The 24,556-nt window shown below is 39.7% G+C and overlaps 2 protein-coding genes and 1 long non-coding RNA gene across 3 annotated transcripts in view; 2 read left to right on the top strand and 1 right to left on the bottom strand.

The window, feature by feature from the left end:
• The window catches only part of LOC141350215 (uncharacterized), a 5,121-nt gene extending 4,206 nt beyond the window's left edge, over nt 1-915 (top strand). The window contains exon 10 of the mRNA XM_073854821.1: nt 1-915. This exon is cut by the window's left edge and continues 341 nt beyond it. Coding sequence (XP_073710922.1) covers nt 1-915 — 915 coding nt within the window.
• The window catches only part of LOC129451665 (uncharacterized), a 197,740-nt gene that overhangs the window by 42,384 nt on the left and 130,800 nt on the right, over nt 1-24,556 (bottom strand). The window lies entirely within an intron of this gene.
• LOC129451648 (titin) overlaps nt 1-24,556 on the top strand; it is a 142,767-nt gene that overhangs the window by 50,967 nt on the left and 67,244 nt on the right. The window contains 53 exon segments of the mRNA XM_073854671.1: nt 1,281-1,331; nt 1,453-1,851; nt 2,746-3,024; nt 3,119-3,397; nt 3,486-3,625; nt 4,516-4,642; nt 4,738-5,004; nt 5,259-5,525; nt 5,677-5,940; nt 6,024-6,163; nt 6,245-6,371; nt 6,450-6,716; nt 6,797-7,063; nt 7,152-7,418; nt 7,539-7,678; nt 7,760-7,886; nt 8,736-8,878; nt 10,934-11,057; nt 11,191-11,457; nt 11,540-11,637; nt 11,713-11,881; nt 11,959-12,225; nt 12,431-12,697; nt 12,784-13,062; nt 13,187-13,595; nt 13,674-13,798; nt 14,987-15,253; nt 15,339-15,608; nt 15,685-15,993; nt 16,078-16,380; nt 16,480-16,667; nt 16,945-17,059; nt 17,154-17,438; nt 17,529-17,680; nt 17,759-17,906; nt 18,022-18,199; nt 18,281-18,402; nt 18,487-18,780; nt 18,882-19,178; nt 19,435-19,621; nt 19,705-19,820; nt 19,906-20,205; nt 20,298-20,597; nt 20,725-20,830; nt 20,961-21,157; nt 21,276-21,581; nt 21,818-22,096; nt 22,203-22,502; nt 22,615-22,917; nt 23,008-23,394; nt 23,473-23,775; nt 23,868-24,167; nt 24,249-24,545. Coding sequence (XP_073710772.1) covers nt 1,281-1,331; nt 1,453-1,851; nt 2,746-3,024; nt 3,119-3,397; nt 3,486-3,625; nt 4,516-4,642; nt 4,738-5,004; nt 5,259-5,525; nt 5,677-5,940; nt 6,024-6,163; nt 6,245-6,371; nt 6,450-6,716; nt 6,797-7,063; nt 7,152-7,418; nt 7,539-7,678; nt 7,760-7,886; nt 8,736-8,878; nt 10,934-11,057; nt 11,191-11,457; nt 11,540-11,637; nt 11,713-11,881; nt 11,959-12,225; nt 12,431-12,697; nt 12,784-13,062; nt 13,187-13,595; nt 13,674-13,798; nt 14,987-15,253; nt 15,339-15,608; nt 15,685-15,993; nt 16,078-16,380; nt 16,480-16,667; nt 16,945-17,059; nt 17,154-17,438; nt 17,529-17,680; nt 17,759-17,906; nt 18,022-18,199; nt 18,281-18,402; nt 18,487-18,780; nt 18,882-19,178; nt 19,435-19,621; nt 19,705-19,820; nt 19,906-20,205; nt 20,298-20,597; nt 20,725-20,830; nt 20,961-21,157; nt 21,276-21,581; nt 21,818-22,096; nt 22,203-22,502; nt 22,615-22,917; nt 23,008-23,394; nt 23,473-23,775; nt 23,868-24,167; nt 24,249-24,545 — 12,165 coding nt within the window.

Raw genomic sequence — 24,556 nt, 5'->3', positions numbered from 1 at the left:
GTTAAGCTTGAGCCTATGTCAAAGACAAAAATGGAAGAGATGTCCTCTTATGAAAAGGCTGAAAACGTTAAAACACCTGTTGTCTCAAAAGAACCCATCATTAAGGTGAAGAAACAAGAGCCTGAACATGTCAAAAAGTCAGATGTCCCCATGAAGACTCTTACTACCCCAGTAAAGTCAACAGAGGACAGACCAAAGGAAGATGAGAAGACAGTCTTGAAAAAAGAAGGAATTATTCCAAAAGAAGAACTGAAAAAAGAGAAGGTTAAATTAAAACCTGTAGAAGCTAAGAAAATTACAGAGAAAACTCCCTCACCAAAAGTAGATAAACCCAGTGTTAAAGAAGAGAAGCCAGAAATCTCCAAAAAGACTGATTCTCCTCCAAAGAAAATGAAGGAGAAGGAAGAAAAATCACTAAAACCCGAAGAACCTGGAGAGCTGAAAAATACTCCTTCTCCAAAAGCTGAGTCCATTCCAATGGAAAGAAAACTCAGTGCAAAATTACCCAAAAAGCTTTCGCCCAAAGATTCGATCGGGTCTGTTACTTTGAAAAAGGTCCCAAAGACAATCTCGCCTAAAGAAAAGACTACTCAGGAAATTCCTATGAAGACAAGTGTAGAAAAAGTGCCAATGAAAGAGGTGATAAAAGAGATGTCCCCCAGTGTTTTACATGTACACAAGATTCCTACACATCAAGAGGAAGAAGTACATGAACATAAAGGAGAGGCAGTGTGTGGTGAGGAAGAAGTTGATGAAGAAACTTGGGGATGGGAACTTGGTCCTCGGGACAGTTATGGATCTGGGAACTCTGATGACCTCTTGGAAGACGGGGCTGTTGAAACCCCAGGAATGGGTGACAAAAGAGGTATCTCTATTGGTATCTCATGGCTCCCTAAAACAACTCATTCCCAATAATATCAACTCATCTCAACTTCCATCTTTACCCTTTAACGAACTTCTTTATTCTTCATAAGTGTCTTCATGTTGTTTGTTATTAATTGTTGGTCCATGCATTCTTCTGTTTGTCATATATGTCAAACCCCTCTTGATAAAGTGTCTTGACTCAATTGAGTCCAGTTTTGTCGTTTGTGACTGTTGTCCATCTCATGTGTTTGACCTGGTCTGTGTTTTGTTACACGTGAATGTTTTGTTTCATTAATCCACTCTTTGTCCTCCGTGCAATACGACTGTGCAGTATGAATAATGTTCATACATATATATTTCTAAGCTATTTCAATAGTTTTTTTCTAGCATTTACTTACTAGATAATATTTTAACAGATGGCAAACCTAAGGATGAGTCACCTTTCGGAAGAGGCAGAGGACTAAGACGTAAGTTTATCATTAAATGTATTATATTCATCTTGTCTTAGTGTATTTGTAATTTTTTTAACAAAACCGTTTACACTGTCACTGTGCCAAAAATGTCAACAGTTTTTCTCTCATATTGCAGCAAGACAAACTCCTTCTCCCGGTGATGGCGGAAGGGGTAGAGGGCTCAGACCTGGTGGTGGAGGTGACAAACCACCGGCAGAATCTCCTTTTGTCTACCAGCTCAAAGCCGTCCCACTCAAGTTTGTGACGGAGCTCCAGGACATTGTGTTGCAGGAGGCCGAGTCTATCGGTTCCTCGGCTGTATTCGAGTGTCAGATCTCTCCATCTACCGCTATCACCAGCTGGATGAAAGATGGCAACAATCTGAGGGAGGATCCAAAACACAAATTCACCTCTGATGGCAAAGACCGCAAACTGCAAATCATTGATGTACAGCTGTCTGATACCGGAGAGTACACATGTGTTGCAAAGCTTGGCAACAAAGAGAAGACCTCAACAGCTAGACTTGTAGTGGAAGGTATTTGCAATACTTTTTTGGATATAACATTAGACTTATAAGTATTGACAATAATGATTATCAGATCTTACATATAGATGGTTTCAGCAGTAACAACATAAACAAGCGGCTTTCGTGGTCAATACGTAACTTCTGGTAAACTCCGCTAAGAATAAATAACAACAAAGTACTTTAAACGTAGTTTATTTATATAACAAGCAAAATAAACAACACGAAGATTACGAAGATTAAAACAATAAAGCGATTTTTCTTAGGGAGCGATAAAGTAAGAAGTGCTACTCTCAGCTCATATTTTACATATGTATAACACACTTACATGTGTATATCCAAATCACAACAAAAATAATAGAGCATATATATTACTAGTAAAATGTAAACGCACATCTTCAATGAACAAGAAGTCGCGATTGACTTGACTTCTGTATTGTGACGTTTTTCACATACAAGGAATGTCACATGAGGGAAAAAGTGGGCGTGGCTTGTTTTCAACTATGAATTGATTGGGTATAGAAAATTAGGCGTTTGATTTAGAAATGGAACTCAGACTGAGGGGGTGGCGTTAACGGATGCCCCGCCTAGTCCATCAAGCTGACATCATTAGAGATGGATCCTCACAATAGTGCATTTTCAAATGTTGATTAAAGTTTATGAGGGCACATGAATGAATAAAAAAATCGAATAATGACCCACACGGATTAATTATTTCTAATGAAAACTGCAATATTCCGTAAAAAAAAGGGAATCGTCAGTTTTGATTTCATGGGGACAATAAGTTTTGATGTTACAGTTCAGTGTATGCACAGCACCTGTTGATTGTTATGTCCTATCTGCATCGATTTTATGTGGTATAAATAATGTGTGATTACTCAAGTCGCATTTGTTTCATCATCTCAGAGTTACCTGTGAAATTCACAAAGAATCTGGAAGAAGAAACATCTGTGATCAAGGGGCAGCCAATGTATCTGACCTGTGACCTGAGCAAGGACAAGGAAGTGATCTGGAAGAAGAATGGGGAAGTGATCGAACCAACCACTGGCAAACTTGCAATCAACATCATCGGGCTTTCACAGACCATCACGCTCCAGGACTCAAATGATGAGGATGCTGGTGTTTACAGTTGCGAGGTTGTGGGTTTGGAAAACATAAAAACTCAAACCAACGTCAAGATTATCGGTATGAATATTATTGAACATTACATCATCTCAAAAAACTCTGAATATTGTGAATGAAGACCCACTGTGAATGTATGCATGTTTGTCTTCAACAGAAGTCGTTAGGGATTGGTTAGTTAGACCTTTGAGGGATCAGCACGTGAAGCCCAAGACCACAGCTACATTCAAGGGTGAGCTCTTCAAGGACACTCCCAACTGGAAGTGGTTCAAGGGCGATGAGGAAATTCCCATTCCTGACCCTACGGGCAAAGTCGAGGTCACGAAGGAAGGCAAAGAGGTCACTCTTACAATCAAGAATGCCCAGCCTGATGATGTTGCTGACTATACCATAGAGGTCGAAGGCCGCAGATATGCAGCAAAACTGACTCTTGGTGGTAAGTGCAACTGAACTGAGAACTGAGGTTGATTTTTGCTTATACCTGCTGACATTGTTGCATATAATCCTTTCAAATTTCTTTTCAGAACGTGAAGCTGAGATTTTGAAGCCTCTTGTCAGTGTGGAGGTGGTTGAGAAAACGGAGGCCAACTTTGAGACGGAAATTTCAGAGGATGATGTGCCTGGAGAATGGAAACTTAGAGGACAGGTTCTGACAAGATCACCGGTAAGACATTGTTCAAGATTTATATGTGACAATATTTTTTCATTTGGTGGAATATAAAACATTTAGATCCCTGATGTAAAATAAATTCATTAGTTAATTTTATTCTTTGTAAAGATAGTAAAATGCTACATGCTATTCATAAATAAAAATAGATAAAACCAATTGTAATTGGTAATAGAGTGACGCAGTGATGACATATTTTTGTAGGCCAACCCGGAAGTTAACAGGACACTGGTTTCCTCACAAAAAAGCCCATTCATTTTTCCAATAGACTTTTGGATTATCGCGAAAAAAAGATCTGTGTTTAACAAAAGTATACGTTTGTCGACAAACTAATCTTTACAGATGAATGCAAATTGAAGAAGTCTAAATCCGTTTACTACAGTAGAAATATAAAAAGCCAAAATTTTACTTCAAAATTCATTAAAAGGAATGGTTTATCAAAACTAAGTTACTGGGTTGACCTTTTTCACATTTTCTAGGTTGATAGAAGCACTGGGGACCCAATTATAGCACTTAAACATGGAAAAAAATTCAGATTTTCATGATATGTCCCCTTTAAAGATTTGTTCAATCTAACTTGTTGGACAAAACGTGTGTAATAAACTTTTGTTAAACACAGAGCTTATTTTTTTGTGATAATCCAAAAGTCTTTGGGAAAGAAAGAATAGGCTTTTTTGCAGGGAACCAGTGTCCCAATAACGTCTGGTTTAGCCTACAAAAATACCTCATCCCTGCGGCACTCTTTTGGCAATTGTAGTTAACTAAGCAAGCTTTTAACATTAAAAAAAGAGTAAATATCTGTGTTAAAGCTTAGCTTTTCAAAGGTGGTGCAATGTGACTATATCTGATGTTTTACAATCCCGATGTATCTTTTTTGTTTATTTCAGACGTGTGACATCAAAGCCGAGGGAACAAAGCGATTCCTTACTATCAAAAATGTGCAGCTTGACCAGGCTGGTGAAGTTTCATACCAAGCTCTGAACGCTGTGACAAGTGCTATGCTCATAGTAAAAGGTAAGAGAACAATGGATGATTTATTATTAAGTGCAGTTCAAATATACAAATGCATAGGAATGACACTATGGACGCTGTTCATTCACACCTACCAGAGATTGATATGGACTTCACAGTCCCTTTGAAGGATGTTACAGTGCATGAAAAGAAACAGGCAAAGTTTGAGTGCCTTATCACTAAGGATGTGCCTAAAGTGATTTGGTTAAAGGGTTCTGATATCATTACGCAAGGAAATAAGTACGAAATCATTGACGATGGAATGAAACACATGTTGATTATAAATAACTGTGAATTTGAGGATGAGGGGGAATACAGTATTGAGGTCATGGGCAAATCGTCAAAAGCCAACCTAATGGTAGAGGGTAAGTCTTTGGTTATCATCTTGGTTGGTGAAGTCGTGAACAAATTGTTTTTCACAACAATTAACTCGGGTGTTTATTAATGATTAGTCTAACAAATAAACTACTGTATTTAATACATATAAATGACAAATAAATAAATAAATAACACGTGCTAATAAACTTACATAATACTGTGTGGAGTGACAGCTCATATTGTAATAAATTCGTTTAATGCGCCCCCAGTCAATTTGTTATGCACTACACAAATGTCATAGGTATGAGGCTGAACTTCATCTCAGCATTAAAGGACCAAACTGTGAAGGAAGGTCAAACCGCTCTGTTTGACCTCGAACTTTCTCACGAGAATGTCTCTGTCACATGGTATAAAAATGAAATAAAATTGCATCCGAGCAGAACCGTGTTGACTGGTGTGGTGGGAAAGAAACATACCTTAGAAATTAAGGAGGTAACTCTAGATGATACTTGCCAAATTAAAGCAGAAGCTAAAGGAATATCGACAACGGCTAAGCTGCTGGTAATAGGTAAATTTTCCTTTATTATATTTTAGTCGTAAACAGTTTAATGTGCAAGTGTAGTCTCACTTTTGCTCCACAGCAGGACTCCTTGTAAAGGACTAGTTCCCGTTACATTTTACCTTCTGGGCAGTTTTAACACAATAACTTGTTTTTACAGAGGGAGATGCATATTTCACTGAGAAACTGCAAGATTTCACCGCTGTTGAGAAAGACGAAGTCACGCTTAACTGCGAGCTGAGCAGAGATGTACCCGTGAAATGGTTCCACAATGAAATCGAAATTAAAGCCTCCAAGATGATCATTATAAAGACCGATGGCTTGCGAAGAACCCTTAACATTAAGAAAATCGAACAAAAGGACAAAGGAATTTTTGTTTGTGACTGTGGATCAGACAAGACCACTGCGACCATGACCATCGAAGGTTAGTATTCAAGGTTATATTCATAACATGCAAAGGTTGATTGCTAGAAAGAAGTGTTTGTTAATCTTCCTTTTTAATTTCAGGTCGTGACATCAAAGTGGTTCGTCCCATGTATGGCGTTGAGCTGTTTGATGGTGAGACGGCTCGCTTTGAAGTGGAACTCTCTACTGATGAAGTCCAGGGCCAATGGAAACTAAAGGATGAAGTCCTGTCTCCTTCACCTGTGAGCAAATTTTATCATATAATGGCATTTATCTTAAATGTGTTTGTCTTCATGTACTTACCTGTTATGTTTTTTCAACAGGACGTTGAGATCATTGAAGAAGGTCCAAAGCACGTATTGACAATCTTCAACTGTAGAGTTACCCAAACAGGAGAGGTGGTCTTCCAAGGAGAAAATGCTAAGTGTTCTGCGAATCTTAAAGTCAAAGGTAGTTTATTTTATTTGTTAAATATTATTTGTTTTTCTCATTGATGTCTGAACTAATTTTTTGATTTCTATGTCATAGATTTGCCCATTACTTTCGTCGTACCCTTGAACGACGTGCACGTCTATGAAAAAGATGAGGCGAGATTTGAAATCGAGTTGTCAAGAGTGGCAAAGTCCTTCTCTTGGTTCAGAGGAGCTCAAGTGCTGAAGACCGATGAGAAATTCGAAATCCTGACAGAAGAAAAACACCATACTCTGGTGGTCAAATCTGCAAGTTATGAAGATGAGGCCAAGTACATTTTTGAGGCTGAAGACAAGAGGACATCTGCCCAACTTGTTATCCAGGGTAACATAAACTTTCTTGCGGAGTATATGCAATTCTTTTTTCTTGTACATGGTCTTATTTGTGTTTATTGCTTCACTCAGGTATCCGTCTTGAGTTTGTCAGACCTATCAAAGATGTCACCGTTAAAGAGCGTGAGACAGCCGAGTTCAGAATTGAACTCTCCCATGAGAAGGTTCCGGTCACCTGGTACAAGAACGATGTGCGTCTGCATCCAAGCAAAGTGGTGCACATGTCCGAAGATGGCAAGATCCATACACTGTCCTTCAAAGAGGTCTCCATCGATGACACTTCTCTTATTAAAGTCGAAGCTCTTGGGAAGACCTGTGAGGCAATGCTTACTGTTCTTGGTAAGTGCTTTTCACTGAGACTACTGTATATATACAACAATGATAAATGATGTGTTAAACATACTTTACTCTTTAAAAATATGAACAGAGGGAGAGCCTTACTTCACCACCAAGTTGCAGGACTACACTGCCGTTGAGAAGGATGAGGTGGTCCTGATTTGTGAAGTCAGCAAATCTGCTGCTGAGGTCAAATGGTTTAAAGATGGAAATGAGATCACTCCCTCTAAAAACATCCTTATCAAAGCTGATGGAAAGAAACGTGTCCTGATTGTCAGGAAGGCAGAAAAGGACAACACTGGCGAATATGTGTGTGACTGCGGCTCTGACAAAACAGCAGCTAAGCTTAATATTGAAGGTATGCATTCTCTAGTGGTATATGTAAAGAATGAAAGGAACAAAAATGTGCGTAACATTGGGTCCAATAACAAAGTTGTAAAATATGGCATCTGTACTTCTCTTATTCTGTCCTATGCAGAGCGTGACATCAAGATTGTCCGTCCACTTTACAGCGTTGAGGTCACAGAGACCGAGTTGGCTCGCTTCGAGACAGAAATTTCTGAGGATGACGTCCATGGACACTGGAAACTCAAAGGAGAGGCTCTGCACCAGTCCGCTGTAAGTATTTTCTCCAATTCATTTTTTGTTTGTTTCATATTAATCCACGAATTAAATGTGCTTGTTTATTCCACTCTTCAGGACTGTGAAATTAAGGAGGAAGGCACCAAGCACATGCTTATACTTTACAATGTGCGCATGGACATGGCTGGTAGTGTGGACTTCAACGCTGCTAACGCTAAATCCTCTGCTCAGCTCAGAGTTAAAGGTGAGACGGATGTCCTTAAATATGCACACACAGAATCAGATTTTGTTATGCAGAAAGTTCAACATCTCACATAGTCACAAATGTCTTTAAAACATAATCGTACTGTGTAAAAGTCATGGGCCACCATGCCAAAATTATATTTGTTGTTTTTGCAATGATATAGTAACCTCATGATTATTTTTCAGTCTCTTTATTAGAACACAACCAGAAAATGCAGGAAATTTGTATGAAGTTTAAAAAAATTAAGTAAGATAAAGTGTCAAGTGTTTAATGTAAGCTCCTCTTAGGAAGAACCTGCAGGCTCTCTTAGACTGAAATGAAACAAAAGATCTAAAGAATTTAGGATGACTTTTACCTGAAAAACCATTTGTTCTTCTTTGTACATATTTTATATATTTTCTGTTTGTGTCTTAATAAATATGCAGAAAAAAAATATTGATGGTCATTAAAACTTTGGAGGCCTAAGACATTTGCACAAAACTGTAAAAGAAATGTAGCATGTCACCCAAATGGTTGGGTAGCAAACATGTTGAGTGACAGTAACAGATTATGTTGCAAGGCCTGGTCCGTAGCCAATCAGAGCCCAAGACTATTTTAGATGCCACATACCTTATCAGGAGCGGGTTGGGGGTGATTGACAGACCTGTAGCATTGCCTCTTAGTCTAACTGACCACACGAAATCTCAATATGCTAATGATACCGGGCCCTTTGTGATAAGCTGGAGACGGGAAGTTGTCCTGTAGCTTTTACTCTTGTGAATTGTGGTTTAGTGCTAGCTAAAAAAAATGACAACTTGTAGTGGAATTGTTTCTTGGTATTATTAAAAATGGCATTTTCTAACTCTAAAGCACGCACGATCGGCCTGCTGCGACCTCTTCGGGATGTCGCTGTTACGGCTGGAGAGACCGCAACCTTTAGCTGTGAGCTCTCATATGAGGATATTCCTGTCGAATGGTTTGTTGGCTCAACAAAGATGGAACCGAGTGACAGGGTAAGTCTCAGTTCACTTTACATTTGCTTTCTATGCGAGTTGCTGTAAGCACTTCAACGTAACCATTGGTTAACAAACTAACAATTAATAATTCTACAGCAATTATTCATTTTAGTTAGGGTTAACTCAACACTTTTCGACCTACAGTACAGTACGATTAACAGTTAGTTGTATTAACTAACATTAACAAAGATTAATGGAGGCTGTAATAATATATTGCTAATTCATTGTTAGTTCATATTATTTAATGCATTTATTCATTTTAAAGAATAGAGACTTTTTGTAAAGTGATTTCTGCATATAAGGACGTCCATCAGTACTTGCTCTAGGTTTTGAGATAACACACTGAGACATTCTGCCCTGCAAGCGCCTCTCTGGTTATTTTTAACTGCTTCAAAAGTGTTGTTGAAGTGTGGCTGTAGTGCTCAGCATTTTGACATAAATGTAGTTCATTGCAAAATATATATTTCTCTGTATCTCTAATGTGTAATATACAGTATTGTATATTGTTACTTTTTTATGTAATGTACATTTATGCATTTGGCAGATTCGCAGTATATCAACAAAACAATTTTAGCACTGTATTTAGCTGGATCTTTGAGTCAGAAATACAGTGATTTATATTTTGCTAGAAACTTTATTTACCGTGAACTACACACAAACAATAAATGTGACCAAATCAGTCATTTGCTGCACAATTGGACCTTACAGTTTTATTTATAACGTTTTATTAAATTATAAACCTTTACTATAAGCTTTCCTTGTCATTCAAATAAAAGCCTAATGCGTATAATAAAACCTTAAGGGTCAGTTTTTTAAAGCTGAGATTTATACATCCACTCATTGATGTATGCTTTGTTACAGTAGTATATGACAATATTTGGCCGAGATGCAACTATTTGAAAATCTTGAATCTGAGGGTGCAAAAAATCTAAATATTGAGATAATCACCTTTAAATGTTGTCTAAATTAAGTCCTTAGCAACACATATTACTAATGATGCATACGTTTTTAGATATTTGCAGTATGAAATATATTTCTTTACTTATCGTAATGATTTTTGGCATTAATAAAGCAATAATTTTGACACATACAATGTATTGTTGGCTATTGCTACAAATATACCCATGCTACTTATGACTGGTGTTGTGGACATGGATCATATAATGTATAACTGTTTTGTATATAATTTTATATTTAATAATTTTCACTTTTTTGCTATATTTTTCATGTGAAAGCACTTCGAAACAATGTAACATTGTAAAAAGAAGCGCTATATTAGTAGAAATAGAAAAATAGGCTTTTGCCTATTATTAATATTTGTAAAAAATTGATTATATAGATTACTTATAACAAAAAGTGTTTGCTAATAAATATGGCATAAATAAGTAAGGTATAATTGATGACGGGCTGTTGAATTATTAGAAAAATAATGCACACCCGAGGTGGTGATGTGGCTACGACGCGAAGCGGAGTGGTCGTTATACTTCGGGTGTGCATTATTTTTCAAAAATTCAATGGCACCTCGTAAACTATTCCGCTTATACTACGGTTACCACACCTCAAGACATCGATCACATGATATATTTAAAGGGATTCGTCCAGTCGTCCGCGTCTCATCCAACGGCTAATTTGCTTGTTCCAGAACGTCATTTTAAAGCTGGCAATGGAGACTTGAGCCGTTGATAGCATTCTAATGCAGTTATTAATGAAGTTATTGAAAAGAGAATGACAGAGACACTGAGAGATAAAGAAAGCAAGAAAAAGAGAGAGCGCGAGCGAGATAGAGATTGTGTGAACGAGGCTACCTCTGTGTGTCTCTTAACAGCGCTGTTATTGCCTCGGAAAATCGTCTGTCATTTTGTTTTTGTTAGTCCATTACAGTTAACTATGCGAAGTGATATGGAACTGCAATGCGGTCAAGAGAGCTGCCTTAAACTACGTTCGCCATGCGTTTCCCAGACAATAATTGCACACCTCAGAACGTTCATCAGCCAATCAGATTCAAGCATTCAACAGACCCGAGTATAATATGTAATAATTCATTTTTATCAGGTGGTCACCAAGGTAGACGGTAGACTGCATTCCTTTACCCTGAAAGATGTTAAGATGGAAGAAGCTGGGGATGTAAAACTTACAGCAAAGGACTTTGTGACCCAGGCTAAACTTACTGTAAACGGTATGAACACGGAACAATTGCATCTCTGTTTTCTTCTAATCATATAATATATTTGCATATTGTCTGTTAGCTGTTGCTTTTAATGGGGTCATACAGTATATAGGGATTCATAATTACCCCTAAAACATTATAGAGCCACCAGTTGAGTTCACCAGGCCCTTGGAAGACCAAACCGTTGAGGAAGAAGCCACTGCCATTCTGGAGTGTGAACTGTCCAGGGAGAAAGCCGATGTCAAGTGGTTCAGAGATGGGCAGGAGATTCGTAAAACCAAAAAGTATGAGATGGTGGCCGAAGGAAAAATAAGAAGACTAATAATCAAGGACTGTAACCTTGATGATTCTAAGACGTATACATGTGATGCAAAGGTGTTCAAAACATCTGCTTTCCTGAATGTTGAACGTAAGTAAAAGTAAAATGGTGTTAAAAGCAACTCAGATTACTTTACAATATTTGTGTAAATCATGCATATTTTTCTTTTTAGATCCATTTGTGGAATTCACTAAGCCTCTTCATGATGTTGAGGTTAGGGAGAAGGAAACTGCCAAGTTTGAATGCGAAGTGTCCCGTGAAAGTGCCAAGGTATTTATAATAATAAACAGTTTAGTAACAAAGATCTATGTGGATAGATGAATTAATAATTATTTGTATACACAGGTCCGCTGGTTCAAAGATGGCAGTGAGATCCGAAAAAGCAAGAAGTATGAGATAATTGCCAAGGGATTGCAGCGTATTCTCATTATCAGTAAGGCTGTCTTTGATGATGAGGCCGAGTATGAATGTGATGCAACGACATCCAAATCCTCCGGAATGCTGACTGTTATCGGTGAGTTTTGTTTCAGTAATTATACTACAGCGAATGTCGAAATAAAGACATTAACCAAAATTGCTCTTACATTGCAGAGGAGGAGGCTATATTCACGAAGAACCTCTCCAATGTTGAGGGCACTGAAACAGAAAGCATTAGGATGATTTGTGAGGTCTCCAAACCTGGTGCGGATGTTAGATGGTACAGAGGTGACCAGGAGATACCTGAGGGTGGTAGATATGAACAAATTTCAGACGGAAAAAAGAGAATTCTCATCATACAGGACCTCCGTACGGATGATGTTGGGGAATACTATTGCAAGCTGCCTTCTTCAGAGACATCAGCGACTCTTAAGATCAGTGGTATGCCTTTGATTTCTTTCACTAAAATGTTAAATTAGAGTAGTACAGTGCATGCAAGGTATACATTTAATCAGTGTATGTTTTTCCTGGGAATCAAACCATTGACCTTTTAAACTGCTAGAACAGTGCCCAACCAATTTACCAATTAAACTACAGAAATGCTAAAATCATACTATGTATTGATTTACTTTTTTTGATCCTCTAGAATTGTCAGCTGAGTTCATCGCGAAGCCTCAAAACCAGGAGGCCGTTGAGGGTGAGAAGGCCGAGTTCACTTGCACAGTGTCCAAGGAAATGTCTGAGGCCAAATGGTTCAGAGGAGACGCTGAGCTCACAACTGACGACAAGTACGAAATTGTCAGTGATGGCAAGAGGAGATCGCTCATTATCAAAAACTGTGAGCTTAAAGATGAGGGTGCATTCACTGTTCGCATCGACTCAGTCAAAGCTTCTGCAGACTTGGTTGTGATTGGTAAGTTAAGGGCTCTTAAAACATTCGCTTTTTAAATCATCAAATTTATTTGGATTCAAATGTCTTCTTTTGACTTTCCTCATTAGAAAAACTGAAGATTATCACTCCCTTAAAAAATACCAAAGTTAAGGAAGGACAAGAGATTGTTCTTAACTGTGAAGTTAACTCAGAGGAAGCCAGAGCCAAATGGCTGAAGAACAACGAGACAATTTTTGAGAGCAGCAAGTTTGTCATGGTTCAGAGAGACAATGTCTTCCAACTGAGAATCATAGCTGGAGAGAAGTCAGATGAAGCCAACTAAACAGTAATGCTGACAAACCATCGCGGAGAACAAGCCAAGTCCTCTGCAGACGTCAATGTGCTGGGTAAGTCTGTCTATGTCATTGGTTGTTAAACTTAGCATCATGAAATATGTAGTATACAGTATATCCTTAAGCATTCACAAGCAAAGCTCAAAAAGTAACTCTCATTTTTTTTAATGCATTGCAGAGGAAGAACTCCGAATCATTGTGCCACCAGAAGACTGTGAAATAATGGAAAAGAAGACCATCGCCTTTACCTGCAAGGTGAACAGGCCAAATGCGACGGTTCAGTGGATGAAGGCTGGTCAGGAGATCGCTTTGAGCAAACGTATCGTGTATCGTGTGGACAAAGACAAACACTCCCTGACCATTAAAGACTGCAGCCTTGAGGACGAGGGTGAATACACCGTAGTTGCTGGCGAAGATAAGGCCACAGCAGAACTCATAATCTGTGAGGCACCCCCTGACTTCACCTCTCACCTCAAAGATCAAACCGTCACTGAGTTTGAGGATGCTGAGTTTGTTTGCAAACTGTCTAAAGAGAAAGCCCAAGTTAAATGGTACAGGAGTGGGCGTGAAATCAGAGAAGGACCAAGGTGATTTTTGGAATCATGAGGCAAAAATCTTTTGTGATGAATGTGAAAACCTTTGCTAATGCTCATCGTTTTGTTTAGATATCATATGGAGAGAGATGGAAAGGAATGCAAGCTCATAATCAAGGAGTGTAGACCGGATGATGAATGTGAATACGCCTGTGGAGTGGAGGACCTGAGATCAAGGGCACGTCTCTTTGTTGAAGGTAATTTTTTCCTGAGCTGTGGCTGACTTTAAGCTAAGATTATGCATAGTTTTATAATACCACTTTGAAAATAATGTATAATTTCTATAATGATATTATATATACATTTTTTTCTTACTTCTATATCATTTTTTAAAATATCCTTTATCTGTTTTTGTACTAAAATATTTTAACAATGCAAACATTGTGAGCGCAGTTATGCTCATTTGAAAACCACGCCCACCGGGGGGAACAATCCAACCGTCTCCATTGACTTAGTATTGTGAAAGGCCGCCTCCTTGTCATTTAATGCCTAAAAGCTGCTGTGTGACAATCTGTACAGCTAACAAGCCAAAAAGGTGGATCACCGACTAGGTTTCCCGCTAGTGGGCACAGTTCTACTAATAGTAGTACTATGAAAAGTTGCCTCTTTCCACTTTTGTGTCTTTAAACGCTCATGTTTTGGGGTCGACAGCATATAAAAACTTATTTCTGGGTTTTTTGGCTTGTTAGCTGTACACCCCGCCACACAGCAGCTTCCAGGCACCACTCAGCCTTCTTGTCAAAAGCCAGAAATGACAAGGAGGCAGCCCCTCGCAATACAAAGTCAACGGAGACAAATGGATTGTTTTCCCCCATGGTGGGCATGGTTTAAGGTTATGATGCATTGCGCTCTGTCTCTATACTTGCAATGCCACAATGCCAAGTTTAAAAACATTACAAGACCTACAAAACACAGTTTATAGATATTTCATCGGACGCTCGTGCGGTGACCCCATACACGTCTGGTCTGAACTTTACTTCTGGTTTCAGTTTTTTATGGTCTGACTTGCTGCTAAACTGAACTCTTGAACAAATACCTCCTCGAAAATAACAAATGTTTTGGTTTCCTATGTGTTTATATATTTTGCTTGTTATATAAATAAACTACGTTTAAAGTACTTTGTTGTTATTTATTCTTAGCGGAGTTTACCAGAAGTTACGTGTTGACCATGAAAGCCGCTTGTTTATGTTGTTACTGCTGAAACCGTCAATAAGGACTGCCTGCAAGATGTTTCTTTAAGATGCAAAATCCGCCAAACACCACTTCCTTCATCAAATACTTTTGCTTCCAATCCATTTAATCATGGCCTTTACAAGAAAACATGTCAGACGCACTTCATATCTTAAATGATTTGAAATCCTCATTATGTTTTTTTTCCTCAACAGAGATTCCAGTGGAAATAGTCAGGCCACCCACAGATGTCTTTGAGCCACCAAACTCAGATATTGTGTTTGAGGCTGAACTAAATAAAGACAGAGTTGAGATTAAATGGATGAGGAACAACATGATCATTGTCCAGGGTGACAAATACCAGATGATCAGTGAGGGCAAAGTTCACAGATTGCAGGTCTGTGAGATCAGACCACGTGATCAAGGAGAATACAGAATAGTTGCCAAGGATAAGGATGCCAGAGCCAAGCTTGAGCTTGCAGGTAGGGTAGCATGTGTGTTACAGTAAAAAATTTTGTTTTTCATATAAGGAATACATTTGGTGATGTCCTGTCATTTTCCTTACAGCTGTGCCTAAGATCAAGACCACAGATCAGAACCTTGTAACAGATGCTGGAAAGCCTTTCCTTATGACAGTTCCCTACGATGCTTATCCTCGCGCTGAGGCCGAATGGTTTTTCGAAGACACCAGCCTGCCCAGCCAGAACATTGACACATCCAATGATAGGACTGAGTATAGGCTAAAAGACCCTAAGAAGTCAGATAAGGGTCGCTACAAGATTGTCATCAAGAACAAACACGGAAAAGGAGAGGCTTTCATAAATCTAGACGTTATTGGTAAGAAACTCTGCAATAATTTTTTATAGACAAGTGCGTGTGTTGTAGATGTACAATAACAAAAGTGTGATTTTAGATGTTCCGGGACCTGTGAAGAACCTGCAGGTTATAGACACTGCTGATGGTGAGGTCAGCCTTGCTTGGGAGGAACCAGAAAGTGATGGTGGAAGCAAGATCTTGGCTTATGTGGTTGAGAGACGTGATATCAATCGCAAGACCTGGACAATAGCCACAGATCGTGCCGACATTCCAGAGTATTGTGTTGGCGGATTGCAGAGGGATAACCTGTATCTCTTCCGTGTATGTGCTCGTAATAGAGTCGGACATGGGGAGCCTGTTGTCACAGATGAGGCAGTTCAAGCCAAGAACAAATTTGATGAGCACTGCATGAATTTATTGCTTTGTCTGGTATTGTGATAGTAACAACTCTTTTTGTGTTGGAAATAATTATATTTCATTCTCCTAACAGATGTGCCCGATGCACCTCAGAATGTTATGGTTGGAGATGTCAATAGGTTTGGTGCCACAGTTTCTTGGGAACCACCTCTGTTTGATGGAGGATCTGATATCACAGCTTACATCATTGAGCTCCGTGACCGTACATCTGTGAGATGGGAGCCTGCCTTGGTGGTTAAAGCTGAAGATCGCACAGCAACACTTAATGATGTTGTCGAGAACAAGGAATACATCTTCAGGGTCAGGGCAGAGAACAGGGCTGGAATTGGTCAGCCAAGCGCTGCCACACATCCAGTGAAAATTATGGATCCCATTGGTTAGTAGTGGTTTAGACTATATTTTTATATACTTTTTGAGTTGTTGAATTGTTGTATGTAATTACGTATGTAATGGGAACAATTTTCTCCTACTATAGAGAGGCCAAGTCCGCCACTGAACCTAAACTACTCAAATCAGAACAAAGAGTCTGTTCAGCTGTCATGGGAGACACCCATCAGCAATGGAGGCAGCATAATTACAGGCTACGTCATTGAAAAGTGTGAAGATGGTACTGACAAGTGGCTGAGATGTAATGCAAGGCTTTGTCCAGACCTTTATTACAGGGTATGCATTTTTTTGTTTGTTATCATACTAGTATATCGGTTAAAAAAACGTGTCTTTTTGGCTGGTTTGTGCTTGACTTGGTTACATTAGGCTCCTAGCCTAGCTAAGATAGTTCTAGCTGGCTTTGATGGGAGGACAGATGTAAGTTGTTCTAAACCCCTTTTAAAACCATCTGGCCAGGTTGATATTGACCATTAAATATAACTTATAGTTTTTGCCTTATTAGCACTGTTTTGTGTGTATTAAATAAAATAAAACTATATTTTTCCTATATTAGGTTTCTGGATTAAAGTTTGGTCAGAAGTATCTATACAGAGTATGTGCAGAAAATGCAGCTGGATTGTCTGATCCAGCTGATGTTCTTGGGCCGCTCTTGGCCGACGATCCTCATGGTAAGCATAAATCATAAATTGTTGTCTTATGCACCTCATACACTCATGCATGTATGATTTTTTAAAAATATATATTTTCTTTATGCTCCATTAGTGGGTCCCACTTTGGATCTCAGTGGATTCAAAGACGGTCTGGAGGTCATTGTTCCCAATGCTCTTCACATCCGAGTTCCAATTACGGGATATCCCTTGCCCAAGGCCAAATGGTCATTCGGCGATACCGAGCTCACCGCAGGTGACCGTGTTTCCATGTCCACCAAACCTACATACACTGAACTGGTTGTTGCACCAAGTGTTCGCCCAGACAAAGGAACATATACCTTACAACTGGAGAACGACGTCACATCTGCTTTCGGAGAGATTGACGTCAATGTTATAGGTATGCAACATGTCATTTTACCATTTAATACAATAAATCTTACCATTTGCAAAGTGATTCATGGGAATTCTCTTTATTTGCATCTCTCAGCATGTCCAAGTGCACCCAAAGACTTCAAAGCTGCTGAGGTGACCAGACACCACGTGCATCTGATGTGGGAGGCACCAGAACATGATGGAGGAAGCCCTGTAATCGGGTACAATATTGAGAAACGAGAGGTTTCCCGCAAGACCTGGGTCAAGGTAAGCTGTTCTTTAGTTAGTTTAAAGCAACTCAACCATATTTGTACACTGAGTTTAAACCATAATGCTCTTTTTTAGGTGATGTCAGGTATTGAGGACCTTGAGTTTACTGTCACGGACGTCATCGAGGGCAAGGAATATTTGTTCAGTGTCATTGCTTGTAACAAATGTGGACCAGGAGAACCAGCATACATTGATGACCCTGTGAACGTGTCCTCCCCAGCAAGTAAGTTATAACAATTGATATACATGGGTAGTTATTTGTATTGCTTATTGCCATATCAGTCTGTTAGTTTGCCGTTATGAAGTAGCTGGTGAATTAACACTTATTTAAAATACAGCTGTGCCCGATCCACCTGAAAACCTTAAATGGAGAGACAAATCAGCAAAGGGCATCTTCCTATTCTGGGAACCTCCCAGATATGATGGTGGTGCACCTGTTAAGGGCTATATTGTTGATAAGTGCCAGCGTGGCACTGACAAATGGGAGGCCTGTGGAGATCCAATTCCTGATCTGAAGTGAGTGTTCCTGGCATAACATATTATTTTGTTTCATAATTATTTAAATGCATTCACATCTGTATCATTTTAATATCCCAGGTACCAGGTCACTGGTCTTGTTGAAGGTCAGTGGTATTCCTATCGCATCAGAGCAGTGAATAGACTTGGAGCCAGTCGACCATGCAGGGCTACAGATGAGATCCTTGCTGTGGATCCTAAAGGTTAGCAATCTAGATCCACTCATAAGTAATCATTAAATAAGAGCCAGCATCCACTAAATTCACAATGTCTGTTGTATTTTATAGAGCCACCAGAGATCCAACTTGATGTTAAGCTCTTGGCTGGCTTGACTGCCAGAGCTGGCACTAAGATTGACCTTCCTGCTGATGTGCTGGGCAAACCTGACCCAAGAGTGAAGTGGACAAAGGCTGACTTAGTCCTTAGACCAGAGGCAGATGATAGAGTTACCATTGAGACCAAACCTGGCCATTCCATGCTGTCCATTGCAAACACAACCAGAGCAGACACAGCCACCTACATCATCGAGGCCGTCAACACAAGTGGCCGTGCAACTGCCACAGTTGACGTCAACATTCTTGGTATAGTGTTTTTCATGTGCTGTTTCTTTTTACCATAATACTCTAATACTATTATAGTGCCTAATGTTAATTGTAATTAATTTTGTCCAAAAAAAAAACAGACAAACCTGGTCCTCCAGCTGCTTTCGACATCTCTGAAATCACAAACGAGTCATGTTTTTTGGCCTGGAATGCCCCCAGAGATGATGGTGGCTCCCCTGTCACAAACTACATTGTGGAGATGAGACCCACAGATAAAGAGGAGTGGCAAAAACTATCTGCTACCATTAAGTATACTACTTTTAAAGCCTCAAAGCTGGTGCCTATGAAGGAGTATGTCTTCAGGGTTTCTGCTGAGAACCAATATGGCATTGGCAGTCCAGCCGAGCATGTGCCTATTACTGCAAAGTATTCCTTTGGTGAGCATAAACTTTATTGTAGCATTCTTGTTGTTGTCAAGTACATACATATGTTTATAATAATGATTTATAAAATGAGCTGTCAGGTTCAGATATTACAGGAAATGTGCGTTTGACATAATTTGATCTATGCAAAGATAAGTATGTAAAGTAACCTGCAATTTCAATTAGAGATGGCGATATAGATGCAAATGGTACAAATTGCAGCTTTAATCAAACCTTACTTATAAAATGACTGCTGTTTTTTGTTGTTCAGACACTCCTGGGGCTCCAACTAGGGTTCAGCCTTCAGATATCGCAAAGGATGCTGTAACTCTAACTTGGTATGAGCCTGATGAAGATGGTGGAAGTCCCATTACTGGGTACTGGGTTGAGAGGTTTGATCCTGAAACTGACAAATGGATCAGGTGTAACAAACTGCCAGTCAGGGACACAACATTCAGGTAGGCTCATAGTTTTGTCAGTGCATTGGCATTTGAAAGGTACAACAGCTTTTAATGTTGTTGAATTAATGTTACTTTTTCAGGGTGAAAGGTTTGCCAACTAAAAAGAAATGCAGGTTCAGAGTTTTGGCTGAGAATCTTGCAGGACCAGGAAAGCCAAGTGATGAGACCGTGCCAGTTTTGATTAAAGATCCAATTGGTATGTTACTGCAGATTTTTTTAATAAGTTGAAAATGTAAAAATAATACAGTAGTTGTGAATCTCAAATGCTCTTGTTGTTTCAGATCCTCCTTGGGCTCCTGGAAAACCATACATCAAAGACACTGGCAAGACTTCAATGGACCTGCAGTGGAACCGGCCTGAACATGATGGTGGTGCTAAGATTGAGTCCTACATCATTGAGCTTCAAAAGACTGGAACTGAAGAATGGGTGCGTGTAGCTGAGGATGTGCCAACAACAGAGCACTTATTGAAGGGCCTAAAGGAGAATCAGGAGTATTCGTTCAGAGTCAGGGCCGTCAATGTTGCTGGAGAGAGTGAAGCCAGTGATCCAAGTGACCCTATCGTCTGCAAGGAGAGACTTCGTAAGTATTAAGTGAACAAAATTTTTAAACACAAACATTTCATTTCTACTGCTTCATCAACGATAACATTATTATTATTATTTTTTAAATAGATCCCCCATCTGCCCCACGCTGGCTTGAAGTGGTTAACATAACTAAGATTAACTGTGACCTGAAGTGGACAGAACCAGATAGTGATGGTGGCTCTCCGATCACCAACTATGTTGTTGAGAAAAGAGATGTCAGACGCAGGAACTGGCAGTCTGTGGACACCACAGTAAAAGACACCAAGTATACTGTCACTCCACTGATTGAAGGTTCTCTGTATGTTTTCCGTGTCGCAGCTGAAAATGCAGCTGGTATTGGCGAGTTCTGTGAGCTCGAGGACTCTGTTCTGGCTAAAGATACTTTTAGTAAGTTATCGCACTACATTGTCTTTGATATGTGTCTTTTAGAAGCGATATACATTTTTTAAGTTTTTCAAGGTTATTTGTACATGAGTAAATTAGAGACCTAACAGTTGATGTAATGTCTTTTTAGCAACCCCCGGACCACCTTATGCTTTAACTGTTGTCGAGGTCACCAAAAGACACGTTGACCTCAAATGGGAGGCACCCAACAGTGATGGTGGAAGACCCATTACCAAGTATGTACAAATTTAATCAAACATTACTGCTTTGTAGAATGCAAAGTCTGCACACTGTTTCCCTAAACAACAATTCATTAAGTGATGTTTAAAGTTAGCAGAACAAATAACTGAAGCATTCCTTTTTTAGGTATGTCATTGAGAAGAAAGAGAAAGTAGGCACCCGCTGGGTAAAGTCTGGAAAGACAGCTGGCCCTGAATGCAAGTACAGGGTGACCGATGTCGATGAAGGCTCTGAGGTGCAATTCCAGGTCCGTGCCGAGAACGAAGCTGGAGTTGGAGACCCAAGTGAACCTACTGATGTCATGACCATTGAGGATGCAATAAGTATGTATTTAATGGATATATTGCACACGTAGTACATATTGGTGTAGCATAGACACATACTAATATGTTCCGTAAATCTGGATTGATCAATTATATTGTTTGTTTTTCCTGTCTTTAGGCATTCCTTCTGCTCCAAATGATGTGAAGATTGTAGATGCAAGCAGAGAGCACATCAACATTACCTGGAAAGCTCCTGAAAAGGATGGAGGAAGTCCAATCACTGGTTACCATGTTGAGCTGTCTGAAGCTGGAACTGAAAAATGGATGAGGATCAATGCTCGTCCTGTCAAAGAGCTGAGATTTAAGGCTGAGGAAGGCATCATTCCTGAAAAACAATATGTTTTACGAGTTCGTGCCATTAATGCTGTTGGTGTCAGTGATCCTTCTGAGATTTCTGACAGCGTCTTTGCCAAAGATCCTGACTGTAAGTCAATTAAGTTGTTCTGTATGTGAATACAATATGGCTCTGTGTAATATTCTTGTCTTGCAATCTTGATATTCAATGGCAAGATTTTAATACTCAAGTAGCGATGTAGTAACTGTTATTTATTGAATATAAACTCAGACAGTGCCATTACGGTTTATTGCGACAATGACCAGTTCACTTATTTGTAATGTGACTTTTGTGCAATATTTAATGCATTTGTTTATATTTTAAAGGTAAACCAACCATTGATCTTGAGACCCAAGATATTGTGGTTGTAGAGGGTGAAAAGCTGCACCTAAAGATCCCATACCGAGCAATACCAAAACCATCAATGGTCTGGAAAAAGGGTGACACTGAACTAAAGACTGAAGACAGGCTCACACTGACATGTGATCTCAATCGGGTTGATCTGGAGCTTCTTAAGTGTAAACATGAAGATGCTGGCACATATACCGTAACTCTTGAGAACAGCCTGGGTTCAGTAACTGGCACAATAAACGTAAAAGTGATTGGTAAGTAAACTTTATTATCTGGCCTTAACTAATATCATTTGGCACACTGATTATACACACTGCTCAGAAATGTAATACAATGATTTGTATGTTTTTTTATAAAAAGGCCTGCCTGGACAATGTAAAGACATCTCTCCCAGCGAGGTTACCAAGAGCTCTTGCAAAATCTCTTGGGAGCCCCCAGAGAGCGACGGTGGCAGCCCAATCTTGCACTATGTTCTGGAGAGGAGAGAAGCTCAAAAGAAGACATATTTACCTGTGATGTCTAGATACAATGTTTTAAACTTTGTGGCCAAAGACCTTATGCTTAACAGTGAATATTACTTCAGAGTGAAGGCTGTTAACAAGATTGGCAGTGGCGAATACCTTGAGCTTCGCAATCCTGTGAGAACAGAAGAACAGAAACGTAAGTGTAATTATTTAATTTGTAATAGATTTTTTACTTTCATGTATAGTTAATATTCTGTTCATGTTTATTATTTATTTATGTATTGATTTTGTGCTATAAAATATCACAGAACATCCCGACCCACCAGTTGAGGTTGAAGCACACAATCCCACCTCAAATTCCGTCACGGTTACCTGGCAGGCACCAGCATATGATGGTGGATGTCCAATCACAGGCTACATCCTTGAGATGATTGAAAAAGATGGTGACAGATTTGAGAGATGCGTTCCTAACCTGGTACCTGGTTTCTCCTACACAATCACCGGTTTGACAGAAGGAAAAGAATACCAGTTCCGAGTCCGTGCGGAGAACATCGCAGGAGCAAGTGACCCATCTCGCAGTACTCAACTGATTAAGGCGGCTGATCCTGTTGGTATGTTAAAAAATACAATGTCAATCAATTGCATTTCAGTATACATTGAATCTGCTCGGATCTAATTTATCTTTATCTTGATTCCTTCAGAACCACCAAAGGTATCACTCCATCCCCGCATTGTGTCTGGTCTCAGCATTAGAAAGGGAGAGGAGATTAAACTGGATGCCTTCATATCTGGATCACCATACCCAGCGGTTACATGGCTCAGAAATGATGAGAACGTCAGGCAGCCACCAGCTAAAAAGAAACCAGATTACACTGTGAAGAAGAAAAAGAAGACGAAGAGCTTTCAGCCTGAGCCTGAAGAGGTTTTCCATCCTCCCCTATTAGATCGCCTGTCATACGACCAGAGCAAACGGGGTGAGACTGCATTGATGGTGCGTGATGCCATCAGAACTGACCATGGGAAGTTCACTATTAGAGTCGAGAATCCTCATGGTGTTGCAACGGCATCTTGTGATGTCAATGTTCTTGGTAAGTTACGCTCAGGTGCCTACTCATCCATTTCTTTGATGACAATCAACGTCTTAACATTTCTGTTGTAACTCATAGATAAGCCTGGCCCTCCTGTCAACTTCGGATTTGATGAGATAAAGAACATCTCTGTCACTTGCACATGGGATGCACCTCTCGACGATGGTGGCAGTGAGATCATCAACTACATATTGGAAAAGAAAGACAACACTACCGATGAGATTGGTTGGGTAACTGTTACTTCAACCCACAAAGGGTACAATTACCCTGTAACCAAGCTTATTGAAGGAAAGGAGTACATCTTTAGAGTCACTGCCGAAAACAAGTTTGGCTGTGGACCACCATGCTACTCAGAACCACTTATTGCAAAGAATCAGTTCGGTAAGAGCAAATCATAACTTTTGAAAACATGTTTTAAGGGTAGTTAGCTTGGATGATGATTGATTTGAAATAACTTGAGTATTGTTTTCTAGAACCACCTGATGCTCCCAACATGCCAAGAATCGGGGAGGTCTCTTCCAACTCTGTAGCCCTCAGCTGGCATGAGCCCAAGGACAATGGTAGCCCTATCCTTGGCTATTGGATTGAGAGACGTGAAGTTAACAGCAAATACTGGACCAGAGTGAACCGCAATCTTCTCAATTCCCTGGCGGTTAAGGTTGAGGGTCTTATGGAGGGCCTTGTTTATGTCTTTAGAGTCTGTGCTGAGAATCTTGCTGGCCCGGGAGAGTTCAGTGTACCAACTGATCCTCAGGCTGCAATGGATCCAATCTGTAAGTTTTAATTGTGAATCAGCTAATAAAATTAAAAAATTACTGAAAAAAGTCCTATTCATAAAACAAATCTTTTTTCAGTACCACCTGGTGCACCTGTACCGAAAATTGATGATGTCACAAACACAACCATCGATATTTCTTGGGTACCTCCATTGTACAACGGAGGTGGAGAAATCCTTGGATATCATGTTGAGCGCTGTGTGGTTGGAGAGAAGGAATGGGTCCGCTGTACGGAGTACAGATGCAAGGACCGGAAGTTTACCATTACTGGATTGACTGAGGGAGCCGATTATAACATTCGTGTGTTTGCTGTAAACGATGCCGGTAATGGAGCCCCAGGCATGACTGAACCTGTTCAGGCCAAAGAACCTGAAGGTAAAACTTGT

Source organism: Misgurnus anguillicaudatus, chromosome 17 (genome assembly GCF_027580225.2).
Source record: "Misgurnus anguillicaudatus chromosome 17, ASM2758022v2, whole genome shotgun sequence".
Taxonomy (NCBI): domain Eukaryota; kingdom Metazoa; phylum Chordata; class Actinopteri; order Cypriniformes; family Cobitidae; genus Misgurnus; species Misgurnus anguillicaudatus.
Note: the sequence above shows the minus strand (reverse complement) of the source record. Positions and strands in the feature narration are given on the sequence as shown.